This window comes from Mus pahari, chromosome 13 (assembly GCF_900095145.1).
Source record: "Mus pahari chromosome 13, PAHARI_EIJ_v1.1, whole genome shotgun sequence".
In the NCBI taxonomy this organism is placed as follows: Eukaryota; Metazoa; Chordata; class Mammalia; order Rodentia; family Muridae; genus Mus; species Mus pahari.
In genome coordinates, this window is record NC_034602.1 from 94771290 (window position 1) to 94797947 (window position 26658).

Here is a 26658-nt window from a genome sequence, read left to right on the forward strand (position 1 = left end):
GATGTGTTCTTGGATTCGGTTTGCGAGGATTTTATTGAGTATTTTTGCATCAATATTCATAAGGGAAATTGGTCTGAAGTTCTCTTTCTTTGTTACTAGCTAAGTTATAAGGTGCCTGATGTAGGTAAAACTAGGAATTTTAGATAAAAGCAAATAACAGATTTATTCTGAAAATATTTTACTAAATGTTATCAAATATTATGGCTGTAACTTTATTATGTCAACGAAATCTGGCACTAATAATTTTCTACATACACTTTCCTACTAAACTTATTAAGTGACCAACAGGAAATATCATCTTCTCTGAGATCAAATTGACTAATTATCCCACAAATAATAAAAAGTGAAGCAGGTGAAAATTCTGACTTACATCCTCAGCATTGGGAATTGTTGCAGAGACAGCTACAAATCTCACTGGAACAGGGCTGGCACTTTCTAAAGCCCTACATAAAGACTGTACAGTTTTCATTCTGCTAACTACAACCTCAAGAGTTGGACCACGATTTTCATCTTTAATAACATGCACCTAAGAAGAAATCAAGAGAGAAAAATTAGGTATAAAACTAAAAATTTATTTAATCAATTAAAATACACAATATTAATACTTTTCCTTGAAAAAGTAAGCATTTTACATTTTGAGGAACTAAATACATTATTTTGCTAAAATGTCTTTTCTTTCTAACCTTTTAAATATCATCTGTGTTTATCTCTGAAAGTGAACGTGTTTACTACCTCATCAATGAGAAACAGTCGAACCAGTTGGATGAAAGAGTTGTCTCTCCACTTCCTAGTCACACTGTCCCACTTCTCCTACAGAAAAGAATACAAGGAGTTTAATCTAACAAGAAACCATAAGTATTTAAATTATTTATTAAGACACTGATAAATTTTATCAGACATATTACAAACAAAGGGCAATGTTTTGGTTGAGTCTTGAAAATCTCCACAAAGAGATGAGGATTAAAAGTTACTTGAATGATTTTAAGAGTCTTAAAGCACCAGGTCTTCAGTCTTCGAAAATTATTTAACCATATATGTATTTATTTAACCACAGGTCACAATCTTTTCATATTTTATGTGTGTGAATACTCTGCTTGAACATATGTCTATGCTACATATGCATGCATGCCCATGAAAACCAGAAAAGGATGTCAGACATCCTGAAACTAGAGTTACAGATGGTGTGAGCCACCATGCCAGTGCTGAAACTCGAACTCAGGTCTTCTGGAAGAGCAGCCGTGCTCTCAGCTGCTGAGCCACCTCTCTGGGCTGCTAATTATGGCTTGTTAAGCCTATCAAGGTACTCCTCCTATAATACATACTTGGACAAATGAATATAATGGATAAATGTGACTATAAACTATCCACAATTACAAATTGGTTTGTCTTATTCATTGTTCACGTATGTCGTGGTTTCTCGTCCATCTCTTTATTTATGGATATTCTCTTCATTTCCTGAATACTAGCACTTTTATCATTTTGTTTACATTGAAAATACATGCTTGTGCTTTGTGTTTCCTTTTAATAATCTTTCTGAATGAAGACAAATATTTTCAAGTAAATAATGAGATGTAAATAATACTTACTGGGGTTGTTATAATTATACTTGCATGCTGAATCTCAAACAGGTCATCCATTACTGTATCACCAGTAAGTTCTTTACAATTCAAGCCTATTGGTCCAAACTTTTCTTTCCAGTCATCAAACCGCTGACTACAAAGGGCTTTTATTGGTGCCACTAAAATAATATATTTATTTTGAACACCAGTGTAATTTTAAAACTTTTTTTTAAGTCTAGTTAATAAAAGTAACCTAAAACACACATTACTGTGTAATATTGGTAAAGTAAAAACTAACAATACAAACTTAGTAAGCTATAAAAGTAATCACCAAGAAGAACTAAAAATTGAAACATAAGTGATTGCTCAGGCAATCTAAAAATGGGAGAGATGGAGCAGCAAGTGATTATTGCTTTTCATGAGAAGTCGTTGTGATTAATTATTTCTTCAAATTGTATGCATATACTATTTTGGTGACATTTACAAAATATACACCTAAAAAAGGAGAATAGATGTTTCTATGTAAATTTCTAAAATTGTAAAATATATGATTATTTGCAAAGTTCAAATCCTTGATTCAAATATTATTTTTTATGTGCAACTCTAGAAATTTAATGTAAGAGATGAAACCAATTGTGGCATGTCTTTATTAAGACGTGCAGAGGGCTAGAGTTATAGCTCAGTGGTGAAGCTCTTACCAAGCATGTGTGGAGCTCAATGTCTAGCACCATATACACACAAAGAAAAAACAAAGGTGTGGGGAGAATTTGTCAGCTAGTAGTGCTCAGTGGTAAAGTGCTGTCTACAGGTTTAGTCTACAGCACCATAACTAAGTAATGTTTTTAATGTATGAGATACCAAATCATACTGTCTATGCCCTGAAATAACATTGTTTTTACTTCAATCTTTGATTATAACTAATCATAATTTTTATAATATATACTTACTGTAAACAATTTTCATGTTTAGCCATGGCAATGGTACTTCCATTAACAATCTTGTTATCGCTAACTCAAATACTACAGTTTTCCCAGAACCAGTGGGGGCACAAATCACAAAATTCCTATCTGTGTAAAGAAGCTGAGATAAAATTGAACCAATTATAAATATATAGAATTTATTTATACATGCTCTATTTTCTAGAAAATGTGCTTTAAGAAGATTAGGAATACTGGCTCAAGCACGTTGACCTCTCTGATTCCTACGTGTAGTCCTGCTCTAGACATCTCAACCTAAAGAACAACACATTTTTTCATAACGTACGATTCTGTCAAAAAGATATGCTGGTCCTAAGACAAAGTCATCCCTTTACCCTTCAGTGAAATTCTTATAAATTTAATAAATACAAACCAACCCCCCATATGACTCACATGCACTCACTTAACAGGCATTTTCCAATCTCTTAAGGCATACAAGACCACAGCTAGTGAGAAGAGGAAGATAATTAAACAAGTGTAAGATACTTACATCATCAAAGGCTTTGGATTGTATATAGTTGAAGTAAGGGAATTCTTTGAATATACTTCTAAATTTTGCCGCTTAGAATAACATTAAGGAGTTAAATATTTCAGAATTTAAAAATGTTTACTTTTAATTTGAAATTTTGGTTTTGATGCTATTGACTCTCATAGTATCTTATAGTAATAAGGCATCTTATTAATTAAGCATTTTAAGAGTTAATAGATGGAAGCTGGAGAGATGGCTAGGCAGTTAAGCACATTTGTTCTTGCAGAGAACCTGGGATTAATTCCTAGTACTCATATGGTGGCTCAAATTACACGGGATCTGATACCCCCTCCTAACCTCTTCAAACACAAGGTATACATGTGGTAATATACATAGGCAAAATACTCATACAAATAAGACTTTTTAAAATAAAAAAATGGAAATTATTCTACTCTGTTTCCACATTCCTTTATTCTAAAAAGAACTTGTAAAATTCCTGTGGGAAAACAAAAGATTACATAAAGGATGTAACTTGAGAGTTAAATAGAATGAAGAAGATCTGAATATATGGAGACATGGCAATCAGAACTATTTTTAGTTTGTTCTTTTCTTGTCTTGACTAAGACACTCAATTTTTATATTTTCTTTAGTGCTCAAATTTTCAATAATTAGCTGCTGATTTGGGCTGCATTTCATTAGTGAAAATGTATTTCTGGTCAGTTAATCTTGAATCCCTTCATTATGCATATTTGCTTAATAAGATGAACTTGGATCACCCTTCCCCTTTTAGAAAGTTTAAAGATAATAATAAGATACAAAGAGTAATTAATTAGCCTAGTCTATACAGCCATGGTTCTCAATCTGTCGGTCATGACACCTTCATAGGGTAGCCTAAGACCATCAGGAAACACAGATACTTAAATTATGGTTCATAACAGAAGCAAATTACAGATATGAAGTGGCAACACAACAGTTGTGGTTGAGAGTCTCCACAACAGAAGGAACTGTATTCAAGGGTCCAGCATTAGGTAGGTGGCAAGCCACTGCTCTAAGTGAGACTGCTGCCAGTCTCAGGGGTTTTTAATGGCAGTCTTCTTATGAAGTTGCAATTGATCACATACAGTCATTACCACTATATGCAAAATATATTACTAGATCTAGAAATCTCCAAAAAAGAATGAGTTTCTATCACTGAAGCCTTTAGAGCTTATTAGAGGGTGGAAAGATGGTTTAGTAGTTAAGTGTACTTGTTTTCTTGCAGAGAATCCAAATTCTATCCTAGCACCAGCAGCAGGCAGTTCACAAACCCTTGTGATCTAGTTCCAGTGACCCTTGAGTTCCTACATATACAGGCACACACATACAAATAAAAGTACATTAAAAATTAAAAAATATATTTGAAAGCACGGTTGTCTAACAACTATTTTATAAGGTATTTAAGTACTCAAGTATTGTTCTAGTAATGCTTTTAAAACTTTTACATCAGATTTATATGACTTCTCTGTCTAAATTTCCCCCTTTCCCTCCAAGAAATGGCTACAAGACCCTACTTCCTATTTCCCAACTTTTTCCCTTCAATCTCCTATGAGCCTTTATTGCTCTGATTTCAGATCCTCTGACCTTTAACCTCATACTCTCCTTCTCTATTTATAATGAACTCTACTATTCAGAAACATTGGCCATGTACCTGCCATGACATCTTTCCTCAGCCTTTAAGCTTCATTTTTCTCTCAAATTTCCTTCTCTTGCACCTTATTGCTTATGTCTCACCATAGTAAGAGGGCCTTTCCTGTTTATTTTATTAAATGCAGTATCTTGAGCCTTCAATTCCAACAGTACTAATTTCATTCTCCTTTAAATTTTCTTGCAATTATTCAGATCTAACTCACCCCTACTTCCATCGCAAGAACAGTAACTCAAGGACAAGGATTTATTCTTTTCTTAATTGGTATATTCTGCAAGCTCACAACAGTGCCTAAGTTAATGTAGGTTTGCACTTATTAAACCATATAGTTAATTTCTAAATTATTACTTCATTTTACTTTCAGTATGTCATAATATTTACAGACAAGCAGGCACACATATGCACACAAATGAAAATAAAAACTTTAAAAATATATTTGAAACACATATATAAAAATATATATGTGACAAAATAAAAATAAAATTTAGAGTTTGACAGTCAATCAGCTTTTGAAAGAATAACAGTTTCCCTCAAGGAATGTTTTCCATATAAAATATTTATTTATAATAAGCCGAAGAGAGGTCTTTCATGCTGTCTTTTCTCTCATTAGATGTTCTACATCAATTTATAGTCACAAAAATGAATCTTTGAAACAGAATAGACATAGATTCAGTCTCCTGGTGCACAATAAACCTCAGCTGGTAGGTGCATCGTCTATTATCACTGTGAACACTCAAAACCAAATGTGTCTTTTGTCCCACAAGCTTTCAGCAGTGTGCTGCCCTTATCTGCTATCCTGGAGGATGTCTGCCGGCACAACTGCAGGCCGCAGCTCTGAGCCAGAGACGTCTGACAAGAGCTGGTGTTGTCCTGAGGATCTAATTAGAGTCAAATACTAAGAGAGTCTGTAAGCAAGTGTAAAGAGAATCTCTTGTGTTCTGTGTGAAAGCATCATCTGTCAATAAAAACCTGATGGCCTATGAGCAAAAGGCAGGAAATTGAAGGTGGGAGTTTCAGGAGAGAGAGGAACTCTGGGACATAGTGATATTCAAGAGATTTGCCCAGACTCTGAGGAGGCAGCCATTCTTCCAGGTTCCTGTGCCTCAGCAAGCTCCTCAGGCCAGCACATGTTTATGGTGGCTAGCTCTGGCCCCCTCTGCTCAGGCTAGCAGGATGCCCTTGCCAGCTTTTGGGCTGTTTGTCCTTCTGTGAGAGCCAAACCTCATCATGGCCGTAGGCACCTGCTGGGAGCTGAACCCATCAGGCCCAGCTCTGGGGAGTCTTTGTGTGCTGGCATGTGCTGAAGCTCTGGTTCTGTACTAGCTCTCTCTTACAGGGATTTAGCCTCCTGCCTGGCTAGGAAACTATGTGGAAGCATCACCTGTCAAGAAAAACTGATGGCCTATTAGCACACGGCAGGAAATAGAAGGTAGGAGTTCCAGCAGAGACAGACAGACAGACACAGACAGAAGACAGACTCTGGGAAACAGTAATATGCTAGAGGTTTGCCCAAACTGTGAGGAGACAGACATATGAAACTGAGGAGAAGTAACCAACCACATGGCACACATAAAATAGAATAAATGGGTTATAGTTACAAGCTAGTGAGGAACATGCCCAAGCTTATAACCCAGGCATTTATTCATATATAACTAAGTCTCAGAGTCATTATTTAGGAACTGGAGAACCAGTAGAAAAGACCTTGGTTACATACATGTGTCCAAGCAATCCACAAACTCTTCTGTCTTTTACTCTGAACACATACTTTTAAATAACAAAGTACAGAAGATCATTTGACAATATATTAAAGAATTTGACAATATATTAAATTGTTAAAAAAAAATGGGCTGGAGAGATGGCTCAGAGGTTAAGAACACTGACTGCTTTTCCAGAGGTCCTGAGTTCAATTCCCAGCAACCACATGATGGCTCATAACCATCTGTAATGGCATCTAATACCCTCCTTTGGTGTGTCTGAAGAAAGCTACAAGTGTACTCATATACATAAAATAAATAAATCTTTAAAAATATTGTTAAAAAATAAACCAATGTGAACAACTGTAGACAGTAATCTTAACAATGACATCTAAATAATAGAACCATATCAATGTACTACTGTAACATGAAAAATCCTTAAAATTCTTCAAAGGATAGCTTTAAACCATCAAAATGCTTCCAACAATAGAACACCCAATCATACAGATAACCAGGTAAAGGTTTTAGTTATATTTTTGAGATATAATTATATTTCTCTCTCCTTCTTCTCCCTCCAACTCCTCATCTATTCCTCCCTGCCCCCCTTTAAATTCATGACCTCTTTTTCTCTAATTGTTCTTCCATGAATATGTTTAGGAATATAATATACATATTGTACAATATAATACAATGTTATATATTATTGTATATAATTATTATATTATAAAATATATAAAACCATAGAATATGCATATTATATCATATAATGTACAATAATATATAACATACATATTATATTCTAAGGTGTAACCAACTCAGTCCATACAATGTTACTTGGACCTGTTTTTTCAGGGCTGACTGGCACAGAACAACCATGTGGTCCCAGCTCCCCTCAGTTGCCATAGTTCTTCCTGTAGTGTTGAGGCCTCCTGGACTTTTCCTTATCTGTGTTCACATGCTTACTGATATCATTCTTGTTCACCTCATGTTTGGGTAGTTGTGTTGCCCAAACTTTATACATATAGTTTCCAATGTTACTAGGAGACACACTCTCATGGCAATACCCTGATCCTCTGGTTCTTACAGTCTATGCCTCCTCTTTTGCAATGTTTTTTGAGCCTTAGGTGTGGGAGTGTTTTATAGTGTATCCATTGGGATTGAACTCCACTTATCTGCATTTTGATTGGTTGTGGTTTTCTGTAATGGACTCTATTACAAAGATGTTTCCTTGTTAAGGATAAAAACTACATTTATCTGTAGGTGAAAGGACAAATGTTTAGAATGGTGTCAGGGATTGTGCTGGCTTAGTGAAGTGGTAGTTATAGGGTCTCCTCTAAGATCCGTGATTTCACTATTACTGAGCAGTCAGTTATGTTTCCAGTACCAGCATGATTTCTCTCTTATGAGAGGATCGTAAGTCCAATTAGAGAGCTGTTGTAGCTCCAAGGTATACATGCCACTACTGCACCCTTAAGACTATCATACCACACTAGCTGTTGATGTAGTTCACAGGCGTCATGGGTAATGGCTGGCTGCCTTCCTCCTTCGGAATCTTGAGTAGTACTTTCTGGTACTATAGAAGCTAGTCCTTAGAGATGGGGCATTTAGGTCTAATTAGACAATGGTTAATTGCCTATTACTGAACTATTTCTTATGTTCCTCTTCTACTAGTGCAAATACACATGTGTACATATGTATGTGGCACCCCAGATGTTGACCTCAGGTGTCTTCCCTTAGCTCTCTATTTTGTATATTGAGGCAGGCTCTCTTGCTAAAACTGGAGCTTACTATCTCAGGCTATGCTGGCTAGTCAGCTTGCTCTGGTGACTCCATCTTCACACTCTACCTCCATTACAGGCTACCATGCCAGCCTAGCTTTACTGGATTCTAACATTGGTTCCCTGTTTATGGAACCATTTGGGAAAGATTAGGAAGTGTGGAAAAGGTATGTCACTGGGGATAGGTTTTGAGATTTCAAAAGAATGCTGCTATTCTCAGGCTCTCTGCCTTCTACTTGCAGATCAAAATGTGAGCTCTTAGCTAGCTGTTCCAGCCAACATGCTTACTGCTTGCTGCCACTCAGCCCTTGCATGATGGACTCCTCACCCTCTGAAACCGTAAGCCAAAGTAGATGCTTTCTTTTGTAAATTGCTTATTGCTTTGGTCATGGTGTTTTATCACAGCATTAGAAAAATATCTGAGACACTACTCAGTTATCTGAAATTCTTTTCCTTCTTTGTATATGTAAAAGGAGTATTATTACAAGAATATTATGAATACATTCAAGTAGTCACATTAGAAATGTCTAGATATATAAACTTGATTTTCATAAACTTCAAATGAGGTTCATTCTAAAATATTAGTTAGTAAAATGTCCTCAAATCCACAAAAAGCTGCATTTGCTTAGACTTCCCTTATTTGGTTTATATCTGTATTTGTATGTAAGTCAATATATCAAAGTTCTTCCAAGGCTACAAATTTGATTTCAGTGTTTATATCATCATAGCCTAAAAACAGTTCATAAACTAGAAAGCCTGCAGACCACACTTGGAATAGCTCTGACGCTCATAGTATATCTCTTACATGATCCAAGACTTATTTTTCTATCTTTTTCAATGCTACCCAAAGTAAACACACAAGAGTACAATGAAACAAAATCTTGAAATATATGACTTCATAAATGTAAAGTAGCTATTATAAAATAAAGGATACGGATTTCTGTGACAGCTTTCAAGGAACCTAAGCCATTTGGAATTATGCCTAAAAAAAATATGGATTTTTAAATGCTTTCCATAAAAAAGCTCCAATAAAATTTGTATAACATTTACTGAGAGGTAAGTTAAAAATGTAAAGATAGAGCTAAAAATAATAAAACATATAAGGAAAAGCATAAATTGCACATGGCAAGAGAACTTACTCTATTTTGTATTCTTTATGCTAATAAATGCAAATTAGTTTGTATTTTCATAAAAAGCAACTAACTAAATAGGCAAATAAATAAGAAATTACCTTGAATATCACGAGGCTGAGATGCAGCAGAAAATGATGGTGCTTTGACTATGTCTTTTCCAATTCCAGAAGCAGAAAAAGCATCATTTGCTTTGAATTTGTTTGTAGAATATTGACGTTTCTGCTTACTATTGCTACAGGTCCATGCATTCTCTTTGCTTATTTTCGTTTGGGTAAGTTTCACTGAGCTGATATGAGAACTCAAGGTTAAACTTCCATCAGCATAGTCATAGTCATGTACATTGTCACATGTTCTAGAAAGTCTGAGACAAATACACCACCAGGTTTTCTGCTCTTAACATTTGCTCAAAAACTAGTGTAAAATTATTCTCTTAAAAATACCCACTACTATAGTTTATCATTTTCCTAAAACTCATCTAAGTTTTTGTGGCAGCCTGTCTCCAAGTTGGCTCCAACGGTCCTTGTCTCCTGGTAGTCACAGTCGTTTATGATCTACAAACGGATTCACTAAGCCAGAACTGACCTGTGTCACTACATACATTCTAGTAAGTAGTACTATAAGCAGGTAATTCTGAGCTATGCTTGATAATACTATAAGCTCATGAAGACACTTTCCCTTCCTCAAGGATTCTTGGATAGATTATGCTACAGAGAGCTAGTCAGCATTCCATGGAAACACATTTTAAACCCTGGAGAGGCCCATGTGGAGAGGCACTGAAGGTTCCTGACAAAGTCAACACCAACTTAACAGACAAAAGGAGTAGTTAACAAAAGTGAACCAAGAATACAATGTGACTTTGATTGTGGCCTTTTGTGAAACCCCAATTATGCTTTTTTCATGGGAGACCCCAGGCTCAAGCTTGTTCCTAACACATTAAAAAACATTAAAACTAACAAAGTTTACTGTTGTTTTAAGCCAGTAAGCTTTGGAGTAATTTATTCACAGCAACAAATATCTAATTAAAACTGATGAAACCGGGTGTGGTGGCGCACGCCTTTAATCCCAGCACTCGGGAGGCAGAGGCAGGCTGATCTCTGAGTTCGAGGCCAGCCTGGTCTACAGAATGAGTTCCAGGACAGCCAGGGCTACACAGAAAAACCCTGTCTCGAAAAACCAAAACAACAACAACAACAAAAAAAAACTGATCAAAGTCAGCCAAGTGCTGAGGTAGGGGACTCACTAAATAAATCGTAACAGCAGTTTCTCTGATTGAGTTAAAATAGGATGCAGAGTCCCTTTTGTAGGGTCCTGGCCTTGTAGATGAATTCAAAAGGAACACAGAGGGCAATCTGAGGATGATTCACTGTAGTTAGAGAGAGAAAAGGCAGTCATGCATGTAATCTCCACAGTTGTAAGAAAGGAACTAGAAAGAAGGAGAGAAGGAAGTAACATTTTCTGAGTTTGAAGTTAGAAAGCAGACAAGTTCACTGACAAGTCTATAAACAACTGCATGGAAGGAGGGTCCTCAACCTACCTAATTCTGTAACCCTGTAATACAGCTAGTTCCTCATGCTGTGGTGAACCCCAACTATAAAATTATTTTTGTTACTACTTTGTAACTGTAATTTTGCTATTGTTGTGAATTGTGATGTAAATACCTGTTTTCCTATGGTCTTAGGTGACCCATGTGAAAGGGTCATTCAACCCCCATAAAGGGGTCATAACCCACAGGCTGAGAACTGACACTCTAAAAGACAGATTTTCCTACTATTTTCATACCTTGCCTTCAGCTGTGTAATTATTTCTTTTCATTTTCAGCTTTGTTTGTTTTTTAGGTTACAAAATCAGACTTTTGTCTTTAACACAGTCGTGTGTGTGTGTCTGTGTGTATCTGCCTGTCTGTCTGTGTCTTTTCTCTAGGGAGATCCCTGGCCATGACCAGACACGGAAGGTGCCTTTTGTAGAGTGTATTACTAACTAGCAAAACTAACCATCGGAAAAGCATAGTATTATCAAGCATGCCATTTGTGCTAGAAGATGCTGACACATCTACGTTCACATGTATAGTTCCCAGTCAACCGAATCTTCCTTGGCCCTAAGGTTCATCACTGTTTACTTGAAATCTAGTTTTCATGTTAATTTTGAGATGTAGTAGTAGTCTCATTGTGTAGCCCTGGTTAGCCTAGAACATGCCATGCAACCCAGCCTGGCCCTGAACATCTAGTGATTCTTTTGCTTTTGCCTCTGAGTACTGAGGTTCCAGGCTATCTCTGGAGCTATAAGCCTCCGTCTCATGGCCACTGTCACTGTGTCACACAGGCCTGGGTGTGTTGTGATTTCATTTCACATGCATTTGGTGGTGGTGGGGGGGGTTGTTCTCATTTGACTCAGGCTCTTTCATGTGTTGTTCGGTCTCCATGCATTTGTATGTATTCTTTAGTTTCTCTTGCTGTTGATTTGCAATTATTCTATTGTGGTCAGATAGAATATAAGGAATTATTTAAAATTTTTATACATTTGTTCCATTGGCTGCTGACAATGTATATTCTGCAGTGTTTGCATGGACTTTCTGTAGATGTTTATGAGGTCTCTGAAGGCATTTAACTCAGATGACTCTTCGTTCATATTTTGTTAGAAGGACATATTTATTGGTGAGAGTAGAATAATGAAGTCACATACTTACTATTTTGTTGGAGTTAATCTGTTTCTTTGTATCCAGTAATCTTTTATGAAACTGGGTGCACTGATGTTCAATGTATAAAACTTATGCTTAGAATCATATCTTCTTGATATATTGCTTCCTTAATTGATAAGAAGTATCTTTTTATATCCCGATTTTAATTTGAAATGTTTTGTCTAATTTTAGAAAGGTAATGTCTTTTTGCTTTTTAGTTCCATTTGCTTAAAATACTTTTTCCTGTCCTTTCACCCCAAGACTGTACCTGCCTTTGACGGTACAGTGCATTTCTTAACGGCACCAAATGGATGCTGTTTCTCTTTTCTTTCCTTCCCATATTACAACTACTACCATTACTACTACTGTTGTGATGATGATGCTTGTTTTTCAAGATAGGGTCATCCCATGTAGCTCCACCTGTCCTGAAACTCACTATGCAGACCAGACTAGCCTTGAACTTAGAGAAATCCACCTGCCTCAGCCTTCCAGGTGCTGGGTGGGGTTAAAGGCACATGCCACTACACCCATCTCTGGATTATTTTTTTTTTTTTAAATCTAGTCTATTTGTCTTTTGATTAGGAAATCGATGGCATTAATATTTAATTATTGAAAAACATGCATTAATTCCTTTCATTTTGCTGATTTGTGGTATTTGGTGATTTCCTATCCTTCATTTACTTAATGATGGTTCCTGGTGTTATTTCTTCCTATAACCTTATAGATGTGTTTGTTTCTCTATATCTAGATAATTCCTTTAAGTATCTTATAAAGTGCTGTCTTAGTGGCATAGGGTTTTTTAGTTTGTTTTCATCAATTATGACAGGCAGTTTTTCTGGATATAGTAATCTGTATCCTCAGTAACTTTAAGAGAGTGAAATGATTCATTTCATGCTCTCTCACTTAAAATTCTATTGAGAAATCTGCTATTATTCTAATAGGCTTATTTTTTATTTCTTCATTTTTTTATAGTTAATGGTTTTCATATAATATGGCACGGGAAGTCAAAGCACAACCTCAATATGAAAATACAGTAATAATCACTTAAATAACAATCTCTTCAACTCTGATCCTTTTAGGAAACAGAAAAATACTGATAGTCCTGTGTGTATTAAAATAACCACTACTGCAGTATGAATGGCAGAGAAAAACAAGTGATTAGACGAAGAACTAGAGGAGGTAAAGTCAACAAAGACAGGCACAAATCTGACCTGAAGTTTCCCTCTCTAAGTACTAGCTTTCAGGTTGCCAGAAGGTGCCATGCACACTCCCACAGGAGGGAAGTAACCAACAGTTGTACCCAGCTGTGACACCTATGCACCACAACAGTGACCAGCATGGCATGATGTCTCACATCTCTAGCTGGTTGTAAGACCCACTCACCAGAAGAGAAATCATGCTGTTACAGGAAACCTAACCAACTACCCAGAGCTATGAAGTCATGGCTGTTAGAGGAGAACCTACAACTGCCACTTTCCTAAACCAGCACAACCCTGACACCATTCAGAACATTTGTCAACCCTTATGCCCACACATCAAGGTAGTACTCACTCCTCATCAAGAACAGACTGAGACATTACAGAAAAATACAGCTAATCATGAGTTGTGGAGTCTAGTTCCCATGGCTACATCTACAAAACACTTCCAAACCTAAGTCTCAGAGAATGCTGTGCAACAGGGGTAAGAAAAGACTGTGAGAGTCAGAGGATCAAGGAGTTTGTTGTTTGTAGGATATGTTTCCTAGGAAGATCAGACAAATATGACTGCTGAAACATGAGCTGAACAAGGATGACAACACATGCTAACAGGGATTTGGGGGTGTAGTGGCTATTCCTGGTTGTCAACTTGACTATATTTGAAATGAACTACAATCCAGAATTGGAAGGCTCACCAGTGAACCTAATCTGGAGACTGGGAGACAGAAGTTTCTGATCTGGATCTTGGTATGGAGATCTTGAGACACAGTGGTGATTGAATCCAGAAGATTAAGACAGGGAGATCTCCGAGTCCAAGGTCATCTGGGATTAAAGGTGTGGTGGCACACACCTTTAATCTGGGCTACACCTTCTGCTGGGGACCATATAAGGACATTGGAAGAAGGGAGTCTGGCTCTCGCTCTTTCGCCTTCTTGCCGTGTGGGACTCAGCAACTGCTAGATCCTTGGACTTCCATTCACAGCTACTACTGAACCATTGTTGGGATTTGGACTGCAGACTGTAAGTCATCAATAAATTCCTTTACTATATAGAGACTATCCGTAAGTTCTGTGACTCTAGAGAACCCTGACTAATACAGGGGGTAAAGAAGCCCGAGAGCCCTCAGTCCTATACAAAGAACTACAGGCAACCACGGAATGCTAAGGATGGGACAAATAGTCTTCCCTGGGAAGAGCACACCAACTGGTTATCCAATAACAAATGGCCAACCCTGAAAACACATACAACTAACATAATCAGACTCAACAGATTGCACTTATGTATTTAGGAATATATATATATATATATATATATATATATATATATATATATATATATATATATGTGTGTGTGTGTGTGTGTATACATACATACATACATATGTACATAACAACATTTAATGAAAATAGAGTCTATGCTTTTAAAAGAGAATAAGGATGTGTCTAAGTTAGTGTTTTACTGCTGTGAACAGGCCCAGTGACCAAGGCAGCTCTTATGAGGACAACATTTAATTGGGGCTGGCTTACAGGTTCAGCCTATTATCATCAAGGCTGGAACACAGAAGTATTTAGGCAGGCATGGTGCAGGAGGAGCTGAGAATTCTACATCTTTATCCAAGGGCTGCTAGCAGAATACTCCCTTCCAGGTAGCTAGAACTAGGGTATTAAGGCCCACACCCACAGTGACACACCTACACCAACAAGGCCACACCTAACAGTGCCACTCCCTGGCCCAAGCATATACAAACCATCACAGGAGGGCTATATGTGAAGGTTTAGAGGGAGAAAAGGAAGAGGAAATGACATTATTATAATCTCAAAAAAATAAGAGAAAAAATTTTTTTTTAAAAAAATACAATCATAAATGTAACCTAAAATAATCCCAGTTATCAGAAGGCTATGGCATAGGAACTCCCAAAACCAAGAGATTGGCCTGCTAATGTAAGATTTTTTGTTTGTTTGTTTTGAAGTTGTTTTTCTCAGGTATGTTAACAGCAGTAGGAAGCTAACACATGTGAGAACATATAATATACATACTTAGTTTCTGCCCATGCTGGCTTGTCACTTTACTGTTAATCTATTCACCTGATTTATGAAAAGGGTCATTTTGGAGTGTAGCCAAAAATATATTACTTAGAACCAAATATGGCAGAATATGCCTTTAAGGCCAGTAATTAGGAGGTAAAGGCAAGATTTCTGTACTTTTGAGCTCAAGCTGGTCTACATAGTTACCTAGGTAAAATGGAAGACCATTTTACCTAGACCTGCATAATGAGATCCTGTCTCAAAATAAAACCAACAGTATACATATGTATGTATATATGTATGATTGTATGTATGTATGTGTACACAGACTTATGGCAACTAGAAGTGGGTTTAGCATTGTTTTATGTTATCTTTCAGCTCTAACTTTCAGTATGGCTAATTATTAGTAGACATAACCCACCTAAACAAAAACTGAAATTCCTCAGTAAACTTTAGTATTAAAAATTACTGATAAGAAGCCGGGCATGGTGGTGCACGCCTTTAATCCCAGTACTTGGGAGGCAGAGGCAGGTGGATTTCTGAGTTCCAGCCTGGTCTACAGAGTGAGTTCCAGGGCAGCCAGGGCTATACAGAGAAACCCTGTCTTGAAAAACAAAAAAAAAAGTTACTGATAAGAAAAGCTTGAGATTCTTTGCTCTACCAATAATTGTTGTTAAAATAACTGTCACATTATAAAACATTTAATGAGTTAGTTTTAGTTATTCACTATCCATACCTTCACAGTAAATTTTAATCTCCTGAAGGACAAGAACCTATGGTTCCTATGAGTGGAATCCCAGGTCTGATACTCATATAAACATTTCTTGTTACTGTTCCTCTCATCCAACTCCTAGTATATTTCTTTTCAGTGTACACCTAATATTTAGATTAGATTAGTGACTGTTATTTAACTTAGTTACCTGTTTTTGAATGCTGATGTACCCTCTCTGTCTTCTGTAGCATTATTTAATTTTGTATCACCAGGACTACTCTTTGCAGATGGACTCTTACTGCCCATGTGATTTTTATACTTCTGAGAAGAACCATATATCAGCTTCCCAGCTATATGTGACATTTCATTGTTATTTGATCCTCCTAAATTTAGGTAATCCTGTTCATGTACATTACACGGAAAATGGAATTTTTGTGTTGGTGAAATACAATTTGTGTCTTCATTAATGATCTTCAAGTTTGATGTTAACATTCTTGGCATCTTTCCTTTTCCTGGGGGGGGGGAAATATACTGATTATTAATTATTATATATTCTTAATGGAAACAAATTTTCTAAATAATGATAAATTTTTTTCAATTACACATTTCTAAAGAGGGTCAGTGACACGATTTAGTGGGTAAAAATATTTGTTGTCAAGCCTGAAAACCTGAGTTCTATTCCCAGGACCCACGTGGTAAAGAGAACTGATTCCTACAAGTTGTTCTCTGACCACACAAACACAGTGACAGTACCCACCCCATACACAGACATACTAAGTAACTAACAGAATTAAAATAGGCAAACATATAAAGCATGAGTCATAATAAAACACTAAAGTTTCGAATGTTACAAGAACCATGCACTGAGCATGCTTGTCTCGGGAGACTGTTTTCTAGTATGGGGAATGACGCAGGCCCTCCTGTGTGCTATAAGCACACGCTCTGCTATAGCACTAACCTGACAATGCCAAACATTATCTCAAACTATAGATAATCTTCTGAATCTAACACTTCAGAGCTATGGCTTTCTGAAAATTTTACCTTTGTAAAGAACAAGGTGGTAGCGATTATGAACTATGTACAAACACATGTGTGGTAGTGAATATACACTGGGTAAATGTATATAAACAAGTGTGTGATAGTGATTATGCACTAGGTAAATGTGTACAAACAAGTGTGTGGTAGTGATTATGCACTAGGTAAATATACATGTTTGTAGAGAAGGTGAATGTTTAGATCTTGAGATTTGATAGGCATATGCAAATCTTAGGCTTTTATTCTATTAAAAAAGGATAGTTTAATATGTCAGATTTTTATGCTGATATAAACTGCATGAGTTTGGCTTCACAAGAAATATGACAATTTACCTAATAGCTTATAACTTTCAATTTCTTCCTCTAACTCTTGAATATCTGGAATTTCTGAAATCAGTGGAGCTGGAGGGAGAAACCAATCTGGTGATTTTTCCTTAACTGGAAAGCTATATAAAATACAAATGTGAGTATATGTTAATAAGGAAGGGCTATCAAAAAACATTTATTTATTAAACACTACTCAGATGCAAACTCTTAGACAAACATCCCATAGACAAAATCTCTGTCATGGTTTTGCTTTATCACTGTGTGTTAATGCTCTCAATATCGTTTCCATGTGTCACAGGACTGATGACACTGCCACGGAAGAACACTACCTAAATGATGGCTAAAACTCCTCTTCATCTTCTTCTCAAACTGTAGAATTTCAACTACAATATAAAACAGATTATTTGTGACATACCTCACCTATAACATGGGTTACCAACATGTAAATGTGTTACTATGTTCTAGATTATTCCTATACCTACTAAAAAGTAATGCTCTAACAGAAATATTTTTGGTCTAGAACTATTCATAAATCATGGAAAACCCAAGACAGTCACAGAAGCTGACAACTTCTAAGGGCTACAATAACTTGTTGCTCCAAGTTGGCATCTTTACCCTCCCTGTCCTTTAGCTGTGACTGCTAAATGACACCGCTTAAACTTTTCTTTTCCAATTAAACTTTCTTTTCTTTTATTACTACAAAAAAAATTGTAGGGATACAGGAAATGTAACTGAGAAGAAAGAGCACCATACATCATTACTGCCAAGTCCCAGTGTTGGTGGTTGCTGCTGCCACTGCCTGTCTCCTCCTTCCTCCTCTTCCTCTTCTTCCTCCTCTTCCTCCTCTTTAAATTTAGGAGGCTAAACCGGGCGTGGTGGCGCACGCCTTTAATCCTAGCACTCGGGAGGCAGAGGCAGGCAGATTTCTGAGTTCGAGGCCAGTCTGGTCTACAAAGTGAATTCCAGGACAGCCAGGGCTATACGGAGAAACCCTGTCTCGAAAACCCACCCCCCCTCAAAAAAAAATTTAGGAGGCTAAGCTTTCTGAAGTGACAGTCTTACTTTTCTACCTCTTATAACCTAGCACATACCTACTATGCCCATATTTTCCAATAAAAAACTATGGCACATTATTTACATTTGACAAACTGCCTAACAATAGGCAGAACATTTGAAAGTAAGGGTGATATCAAAGGCTCTCAGGAATATGCGCCAGAACGAGTCATAAGATTCAGTGCATAGTTGTAGGTATAGGATCAACTTCTGAGGACCCCATATACAAATTTCCAATATTGCATTCCCTGTCATGACCTGAGACAAGATACATGGAGTGTTACCAAGGAATAAAGCTCAGGAGGGATTCAGTCCACAGGTTTTAATTGAAGACTAATCACATAAGTACCCCTAACTGACACATGAATTCCAGATTCCAGAGGAGAAGCAGGTTTTCAGCCTGAGTCCTATTACTGGTATAAACACTTTCTGCACAGTGAGCCACTAATATAGTTAATGGTGGGGAACTTCCTGAAGGCTAAGTTCTTAGACTCTAGTCAGAGGCAAATCCTGCAGGCAGACCTTTGTAAGTATAGTGCCTCTTTTTGCACAGGAACTATTTCAGAAAAATCTAAGAAGATAGTGAGTTACAAGCCGACATCTAGCTCTATTACTCAGTCTCCTCACAAAATTAAATTATCCTTATGATATTTTTTCCTAAAGGTACCATCTCCTAACCAACAAAACCCAAACAGTACAATATTTTCTACTTACTACATACAGACATACATCGGGTCTTCCCAAATCTCCCTTATAATAATTCTTAAATTAATTATTTCTTTACATTCCTACTGTTACTGTTCTAATCAAAGCTTCTTTTCAATCAGTCTAGGTCCCTGCCCAAGATACGGTGCTGCCCTCCTTCAGGGTGAGTTTCCTATCTCATATAAGCCTTGTGAAAATCCCTTGACGGCATCCTCACAGACCAATCTAATCTAGACAATTCCTCACTCGGTTTCCTTTCTCAGGCTATTCAAAACTGTGTCAACTTGACAAAATGAATCAGTCCAATGTCCACACAGGCCCATATGTTCAAGGCTTGCTTTGGTTAGGAGAATGTGAAACTTTTATAGGTAAAAGTCCCAGGCATAAGTTTGCTCCCTAAGGTGTGGATCTGAAGAAATACTGAGATACTGGCCTCTTCCTGTCCCTTTGTATTCCTCCTGTCACAAGGTGAAGTTTACTCTATTATATCATCCCACCAGGACATACTATGCTTCCACAAGTCCTAGAGACCACAGCTTCCAGAAGGGAGACAGAATGGGCCAACGTTGTGCTGGAGGCCAGGTGTGATGACACACTCAGTGCAGGTGGGAAGCAGAGGTAGGAATGGAGATTAATGCCAGAGGCCACAGCAGCAGGGAGTACATGTCAGTCAGGTGTTTCTCACGGGTGGCTTGCTCTCTTCTAAATTTTGTATGTTTTTTTGCCCTGTTAAAACATTTGTTTTTTGTTTTGTTTTTTTTTTTTTTTTACTCATTCAAATATCAAATATTGTTTGGGCACTGAAAGGATTTTAAAAAAAAGACTGAAAAGCCCTTTTACTTCAACTATTAAAGCTATGGTCAAGATTGAATGCACACGTGTGAAAGGCCATTCATAGTGTGACTAATTCCTAAGTGACAACATGTTCAAGGGAATGACAGGCATATCTGTGCAATGAGCTTTCAGATGTGGCTTCTCATGTTAAGGGAGGGGCTTAGGATGCTTTCAGGGATTCGATCCTTCTTTCAGCAGGAAGAAAGTAAGTGCTGATGCCAAAATACTACAGCAAACAAGCAAGGACGGAGCTAGGACAGTTCACAGTACTTTTACAGACAGTCTGTAGAGATTGCCTGGAGTATGAGATTCATAAAACCATAAAAGCATAAAAGCAGTGAGACATAAACCAGAAAAGTTCATTGTGGGTAGATTGTTTTTATGTTAAATATTTGAATAAGAATATTGGATGTGTTTATATTTTAAAAACTAAGGAATTAAATTATCGAGCATTTCTTGAACAACATACTTAAGTGTAAGAAGCACTGTGCTAAGTCCTGCTGACTTAAGTAGAAATAAAGCCCAGAGGTGTTCACACTCAAGATGGATTATCAGGTTTATCTATTTCTTTCCTTGTTTTTATCTATTATCTGTCTAAGTGTATGTATTGCACAAGGGCCATGAGAATTATTATGGAGTCTGTACAAAAAAAGGAAGAAGACAATCTTTGAGAACCTACGGAGGTATCTTAGGAAGTGTAGGGTTTGTTCTGGGTGTTAAATGAATGTAAAGCCTATTGCCTGAAACAGTACTTGGTATATGGTATCAATAAAAATTACAATCAATCAATCAATAGTAGAACGTCCATATGTGGGTATGGGAGTGAGGCAGGACAAAGTTCCAAGCAAAATAAAGGAAATATCTTTGAACAGAAAGAAAAGGCATGGAATGTATTCTCTATTTACTATTGTGGTGGTCATCATTACTGTTAGAAACATCTTAGGTAATAATTTGTGAAACTGAAACAATTAAAGGTCCTTAGAATTATGAAACTGAAAGTGGTGCATTAGATAGTAAGGATACTTACTTTTCAGTCTCATCTGGGCTACTGAAAAACAAATTATCCATGGAAAAGAAGCAATCATCTGACTTCGGCATTGTTGAAAAACAGACCTTGTCTGAAATCTATAATACAAAAAAGGTGGTTTGTATTTGTTTACAGGAATCTAAAATATAATTTCTAGACAAGTGTATCAAAATCATTAATTTTCCAGAGTGCTTTCTTAAATATAGTCACAGACAATTCTTTGAACTCTGTCTTCTGTAAATTTCTAAATGCCTTAGCAATGGAGTATACTCTTCGCTGTTCATTCCTGTGTTTTCCCACATGTCTTTCTCTTAAAATTGTACCAAAGCTTAGAACATACTTCCCTTCCTCACCTAGCAAATTCTACTCCATCCTTCAGTGTGTGGCTCACCATGGTTAAAAGCATACCTTGCTCCTTTTTCATTTCAATTATCCACCCCCACTACACATCAAACTATAGCTTATTTTTCTAAATTCTGAAGCATAATAAAGTGTTCTATAGGTCAAAGAATGAAATTAGATGGACAAATCATAAAACAAAAATTACATTTCCATTTCTTATATGATAGATGATACACTACAAACTTGTCCTCAGGACAGAAATTAAAAGTTTAACAACTACAAGAGCACCATCTCATGGCAACAAGCCCATTAGCAAGTTAGAATAAGTCACCAGTATTAGAGATTTCTCTAATAAAGACAAAAAACACATGCAGGAGTGCTCTGGCTAGGGAGGCTACATCGAGAACACCTCTTGTTTTGTTGTTGTTGTTGTTGTTGTTGTTTTGTTTTTTTGTTTTTTCGAGACAGGGTTTCTCTGTATAGCCCTGGCTGTCCTGGAACTCACTTTGTAAACCAGGCTGGCCTTGAACTCAGAAATCCACCTGCCTCTGCCTCCCAAGTGCTGGGATTAAAGGCGTGCACCACCACCACCACCCAGCGAGAGCACTTCTTGATAAATGCACAGGAGAGAGGCTAAATCCTGCAACCACTTCAAGATGCTTCTTATAAACCTGAATATTGTGGGTTTTCACTGTTTTAGTTATTTGGTCTACCACCCCATATTTATCTTTCTCTTCTCAATGTCTTTCTTTCTTAATTTCCCAGTCCCCCCTCCATGAGCACCCCACTCCATCCCTCCTCCCCTTTGCCTCTGTTAGTGAGCTCCCCCACCCAGCTACCCAATCCCACTTCTTCTCTAGGGAATCAAGCCTCCACAGGACCAAGTGCCTCCCCTCCCACTGATGCCTGACAAGGTAGTCTCTGATACATATGGAGCAGGGCCACAGACCAGCCCATGCTTGCTCTTTGGTTGGTAGCTTAGTCCCTGGGGCTCTGAGGGAGTCTGGTTAGTTGGTTAGTTGTTGTTCTCACTTTCTTAACCATCCAGTCACCAACAAAAAGAAATAGCAAAAACGAAAACAAGTAAATATAGTCTATAAATGTCTAAAACAACTTGACTACATGATAAGCAGAGGCCAAGAAAAATTGGGCAGAAAGTAAAAGGGAATCAATCAGAAATACACTAGCAGATCTTTACATCTATTTATGCAAACAATTTCAGAATTTGAAAACAGTTATGGGGTGGGGGGAGCTGGAGAGATGGCTCAGAATTCCCAGCAACCACATGGTGGCTCACAACCATCTGTAATGGGATCCGATGCCCTCTTCTGGTGTGGCTGAAGACAGCTACAGTGTACTCATATACATAAAATAAATCAATCATTTTTTTAAAACTGAAAACAGTTATCTGAAAAAAAAGACTATGCTAATCAACTTTGTATGTATTGTCCAAGAAGTTGCAAAATGTTTCCTGTCTAGATTCAGGATTATATTTTAATCAACTAAAGGTTAATAAAGTAAAAGTCATCAAACCATGTTTCTATAGCTGTGCTACCTCAGAATTAAATTGATCTTAATACTAACATGTATGATCTAATGCTTTATTCTAAAAGAAAATGAAACGACAAATTAAAACTAATTTTAAATGTTACCCTGTACAAAAAGACCTCCCATACACACAGTAGCAAGAACATTTTTCTGGTTTTAGTATAATAGTCGGTATAACTTTAGTTCCAAATAAAATCATCACATATATATTTTAATTCTGATGTACTCCAATGGGGAGAAAACTCTTTATCTAATATTGTGCATCTCTCCATCTTGTACTCTTAGCATTCTTTAATACACTCAAATGTAAATGTTACTGTGTGTTTAGTTTATCTTTCTCCCTAGAAAGCAAAAAAGGGATTTTTTTTTTTCTTCTTAATGTGTTTCAATAACCTGGAACAGTTCCTGGCATAGAGAAGATAACCAATAAAAATTCATTTTGGAATGAGTGTACTAACAATCAATTTATAATTCAAAATAAAGCAATTTTAGTCAACTGATTTCCCCCAGTTAAGTTTAAATTTTTGATTTTTCTAGCTGAAGACTCTAAAAGATGGTGAATCTGGAATTTTCATGATGTAAATAAATACTTATAAAAACAGTCCCTAAAATAAACGTTGTTAATTTTGATGTAAGGTGATAACTTTTAATTAAAGTTTTAGGTTTAGATATTCTAAATTTGTCACAAAGTTCTTATTTCAGAGCCTCGCATAGTGATACAAGCTTATAGCCCAGGCCTGGGAAGGTGGAGGCAGGAGGATCAATTTAAGGTCAGTCTGAGTTAAGGTCAGCCTGGGCTACATCCACACACAAAAAAAAAAGTCTCACCGTGTAATACAGAAATATAGTGCAAAATTCAATAAGTAATATCTCCCCAAGTATTTTTAGAGTCCACACTGCAACCTGTATTGTATGGTCTGCTGCTTGTAGAAGTAACACACACCTTTCTGTATTTCTGACAACCTTAGTATCTTACTCTCTATGATCTTTTACTTGTATAAAAGTACTGGACAGCGGGTTCCTAATAATTTTTTGCATCTGAAAACATACTTGTCAGACGCAAGTGGCTCACAACAGCAACCCCAACACTGGGGAGGTCGAAGACCGAAGCCAGGCAGGGATAGCCTAGGCTACAGAGCGGGGGACCTGTCTCAAACAAACAACGAATACTCCTGTCAGAAGCGCAGACGTCCACGCGTAACTACCGACTCGTCAGACATCATTCGTCCGTGCAGAGGCCCAGGCCCAGCGGGGCCACGCACCACAAGTGAGCGCGAGGGGAGGCCAGCGGACTAGAGAACCGACCGCCGTGCGGGTCGGACGGGACGGGCGCGCTCCGGGCGGGCCGCAGAGGCAGAGGCGACGCGCATGCGCGCCCTCCCCGCCGCGCCTCGGACCCCCTCACCGCGCCGCGAGCCTCAGGCCTCAGCCCTGACGGGAATGCGTGGGAGGCGCCCGAGGCCGGGCTGCCCCGCCGGGTGGTCCCCACCCCACGCGTCCCCTCCCGCTACCTCACATGTCCCTCCCTCACGCGCCCGTCCCCGTCACGCGACTCCCTCTCGCTCACCGAGCCGCCCACGCGCCCACGCGAGGCGCGCACAACCCGCCCAGGCCACAGCCACCTGCCCGGGTGGGGGGGCGCTGAATCGAGCGCCGATCTACCGGCCCTTCGAACGCCCCCCAAGCCCAGCTTAGTCAAACGCCTAGGAATGGATCGGCAGCCCCCAGTCCCCTTCAGAGATGTGTGGTTGGTTTTGATCAGTTTACCGCTAATCCTTAAATAAATATCTTACCTTGGGGGTCCTCTCCCGCCGGGCCTTAGCTAGGCCGCAGCCCTGGAACCTCCGTTTTCTTACTACCTAAGGAGTAATTTTAAGTGTCTAATTTAAAATGGCCTTTAATCCCAGCACTTGGAAGGCAGAGGCAGGTGGATTTCTGAGTTCGAGGCCAGCCTGGTCTACAGAATGAGTTCCAGGACAGTCAGGGCTACACAGAGAAACCCTGTCTCGGGGAAAAAAAAAAAATTGGCACCCATTAGGTCACTGTTGAGCTACAAGACTGAGTTTAAACATTTTATCCAGAGAGGTCAAGAAATACATCTGATGTAAATATTTGATACCAAATATCACGTTATTTCCACAGCATGCCTATGCCTGGCCCCCAGCTCTTCTTTCTACACTCTATTTCCCTTAAGCAGACATTGACATTGTGTTTCGTTGTTTAACGGTACAATTAGAAAAAGTGTATGTTTAAAAACGTCAAAGAGATCTCTGCTGTATTTGAAATATCTATTGTTATTTAGCGTGTATATAAAAAGAAGCATACAAAGTGCTTTTTTTTTCTATTGACTTTACTCTCAAGTGGCAGCTTTGCCCGCCATACAAGTTATACACACAGATGGCATAAAACACGGCAGCCTCTGAGCAGTTGAGGCTTGTAAATGTTTTATTTCCCACAACTGAGCATCCAAGCCACAATAGGCTCTGCATTTTCCCTTCCACAGACATTGCCGGGCACACCAGGTCCTGGCTTCTTGGCTCTGCAGCTGCTGAGAAGTCTTGCTCCAAGAGGTAGGAACTGTGATGCAAATGAGCTCACGGAGCCGAGGCAGAGCTAAATAACCCCTTCAAACCACAAAACTAATGTTTAGGACTCACTTATAAACAGCTCACTTCTGGCAAATTTTACATCCTAATTTCTGCGTTGTGAAATAGAGTAAAATCGTAAGCCAAGGAAATAATTTGAACTTGTTTATTATACTGCGAATTCTCTAATAGTTAATTTTCTTAAGATTTAAAAATTAGGACCTGGAGAGATGGCTCAGTAGTTAGGAGCGCTGACTGCTCTTCCAGAGAGCTTAAGTTTGATTCCCAACACCCATGGGATGGTTCACGACTGTCTACGGCTCCACTTCAAGAGAATCCTGTGCCCTTTTCTGATCTCTGCGCATGATGCACAGATGTAGGCAGAAAGCCCATGCACATAAGATAATAAAAGGAAAGAGTAGTCCTGGGCAGAGCCAGGGGGCCGCATTACCCATCTGCTCCTTTTGCTGCTTCCCTGGAGCAAAACTCAGCAGGTAATACCTTCCATTTTGGGTGAGCTATGCTATAAGGACTGATGACAAACTAGCACAGGAAAATAGGAAAGCTAGGGAGCTTAAGGCTTAAAGAATATTTAAAAACACAGGCTGGGGGAAGGAGATCCAGCAGTCTATAATACAGAGAAGAAAAGGCTCAAGAAATAGCCGGCTCCTTTCAAATCTTTAAGGGACTCTTGAGCAGTATAAATTATTCTTTGGCTGTGCTTACGTACGCATGGTTTCAGAAGGCAGATGCAGAGTCAGGGTCAAAACCTCTGCTGAATAGGAAGAGACTGCAGCCAGGAAGAGTAATGAACAAGGCCCTCCTAATTTTTTTATCATAAAATTTATGGATAAATAATTTATGTACCCTGAACTGTATCCAGTTAAAATATACAACTCAATCAATCTTAACAGTTTTGTGTGTGTGTGTGTGTATTTTTTTTTTCAAGAAGTTATCACCGTAATAGAAAACAGCACAGAACATTTCCAGGACTCCCTCCCCTACTCCCACCCGCCTTCACCCCCTCCCCTATCCTCCTTTTCTTTAGTCAATTGATCTGTCTGCCCTGTCTGCCCTCCGCCCCAGGCAAAGGCTGATCTGCTCTTTATCTGTAAGGAGCACTGTGCACTCTCGATCAATGGAATCTATATCTTGGGTCTGGTTTCTTTCACTCAGTCTCATGATTATCAGCTTCGTCCCTATTGTCTTGTATACTGGCATCTTATTCCTTTGGATGAGAGCTGTTCTATGTCATTCCTTACTACTGTTGACCACTACAGTCCTTGGATGGATATACTGCAGT

The 26658-nt window shown here is 38.2% G+C and overlaps 1 protein-coding gene across 1 annotated transcript in view; it reads right to left on the minus strand.

The window, feature by feature from the left end:
* Hfm1 (helicase for meiosis 1) overlaps positions 1-24399 on the minus strand; it is a 79568-nt gene extending 55169 nt beyond the window's left edge. The window contains exons 1-11 of the mRNA XM_021211113.2: positions 24338-24399; positions 20881-20978; positions 17268-17380; positions 16109-16412; positions 9393-9655; positions 9096-9143; positions 3027-3097; positions 2507-2639; positions 1587-1738; positions 733-810; positions 371-526 (exon numbers count right to left, since the gene is read on the minus strand). Of these exons, the coding sequence (XP_021066772.1) occupies positions 371-526; positions 733-810; positions 1587-1738; positions 2507-2639; positions 3027-3097; positions 9096-9143; positions 9393-9655; positions 16109-16412; positions 17268-17380; positions 20881-20951 (1389 nt within the window). The 5' untranslated portion in view covers positions 20952-20978; positions 24338-24399. The remainder of the gene's footprint in view (positions 1-370; positions 527-732; positions 811-1586; positions 1739-2506; positions 2640-3026; positions 3098-9095; positions 9144-9392; positions 9656-16108; positions 16413-17267; positions 17381-20880; positions 20979-24337) is intronic.
* Positions 24400-26658: the final 2259 nt, after the last annotated feature.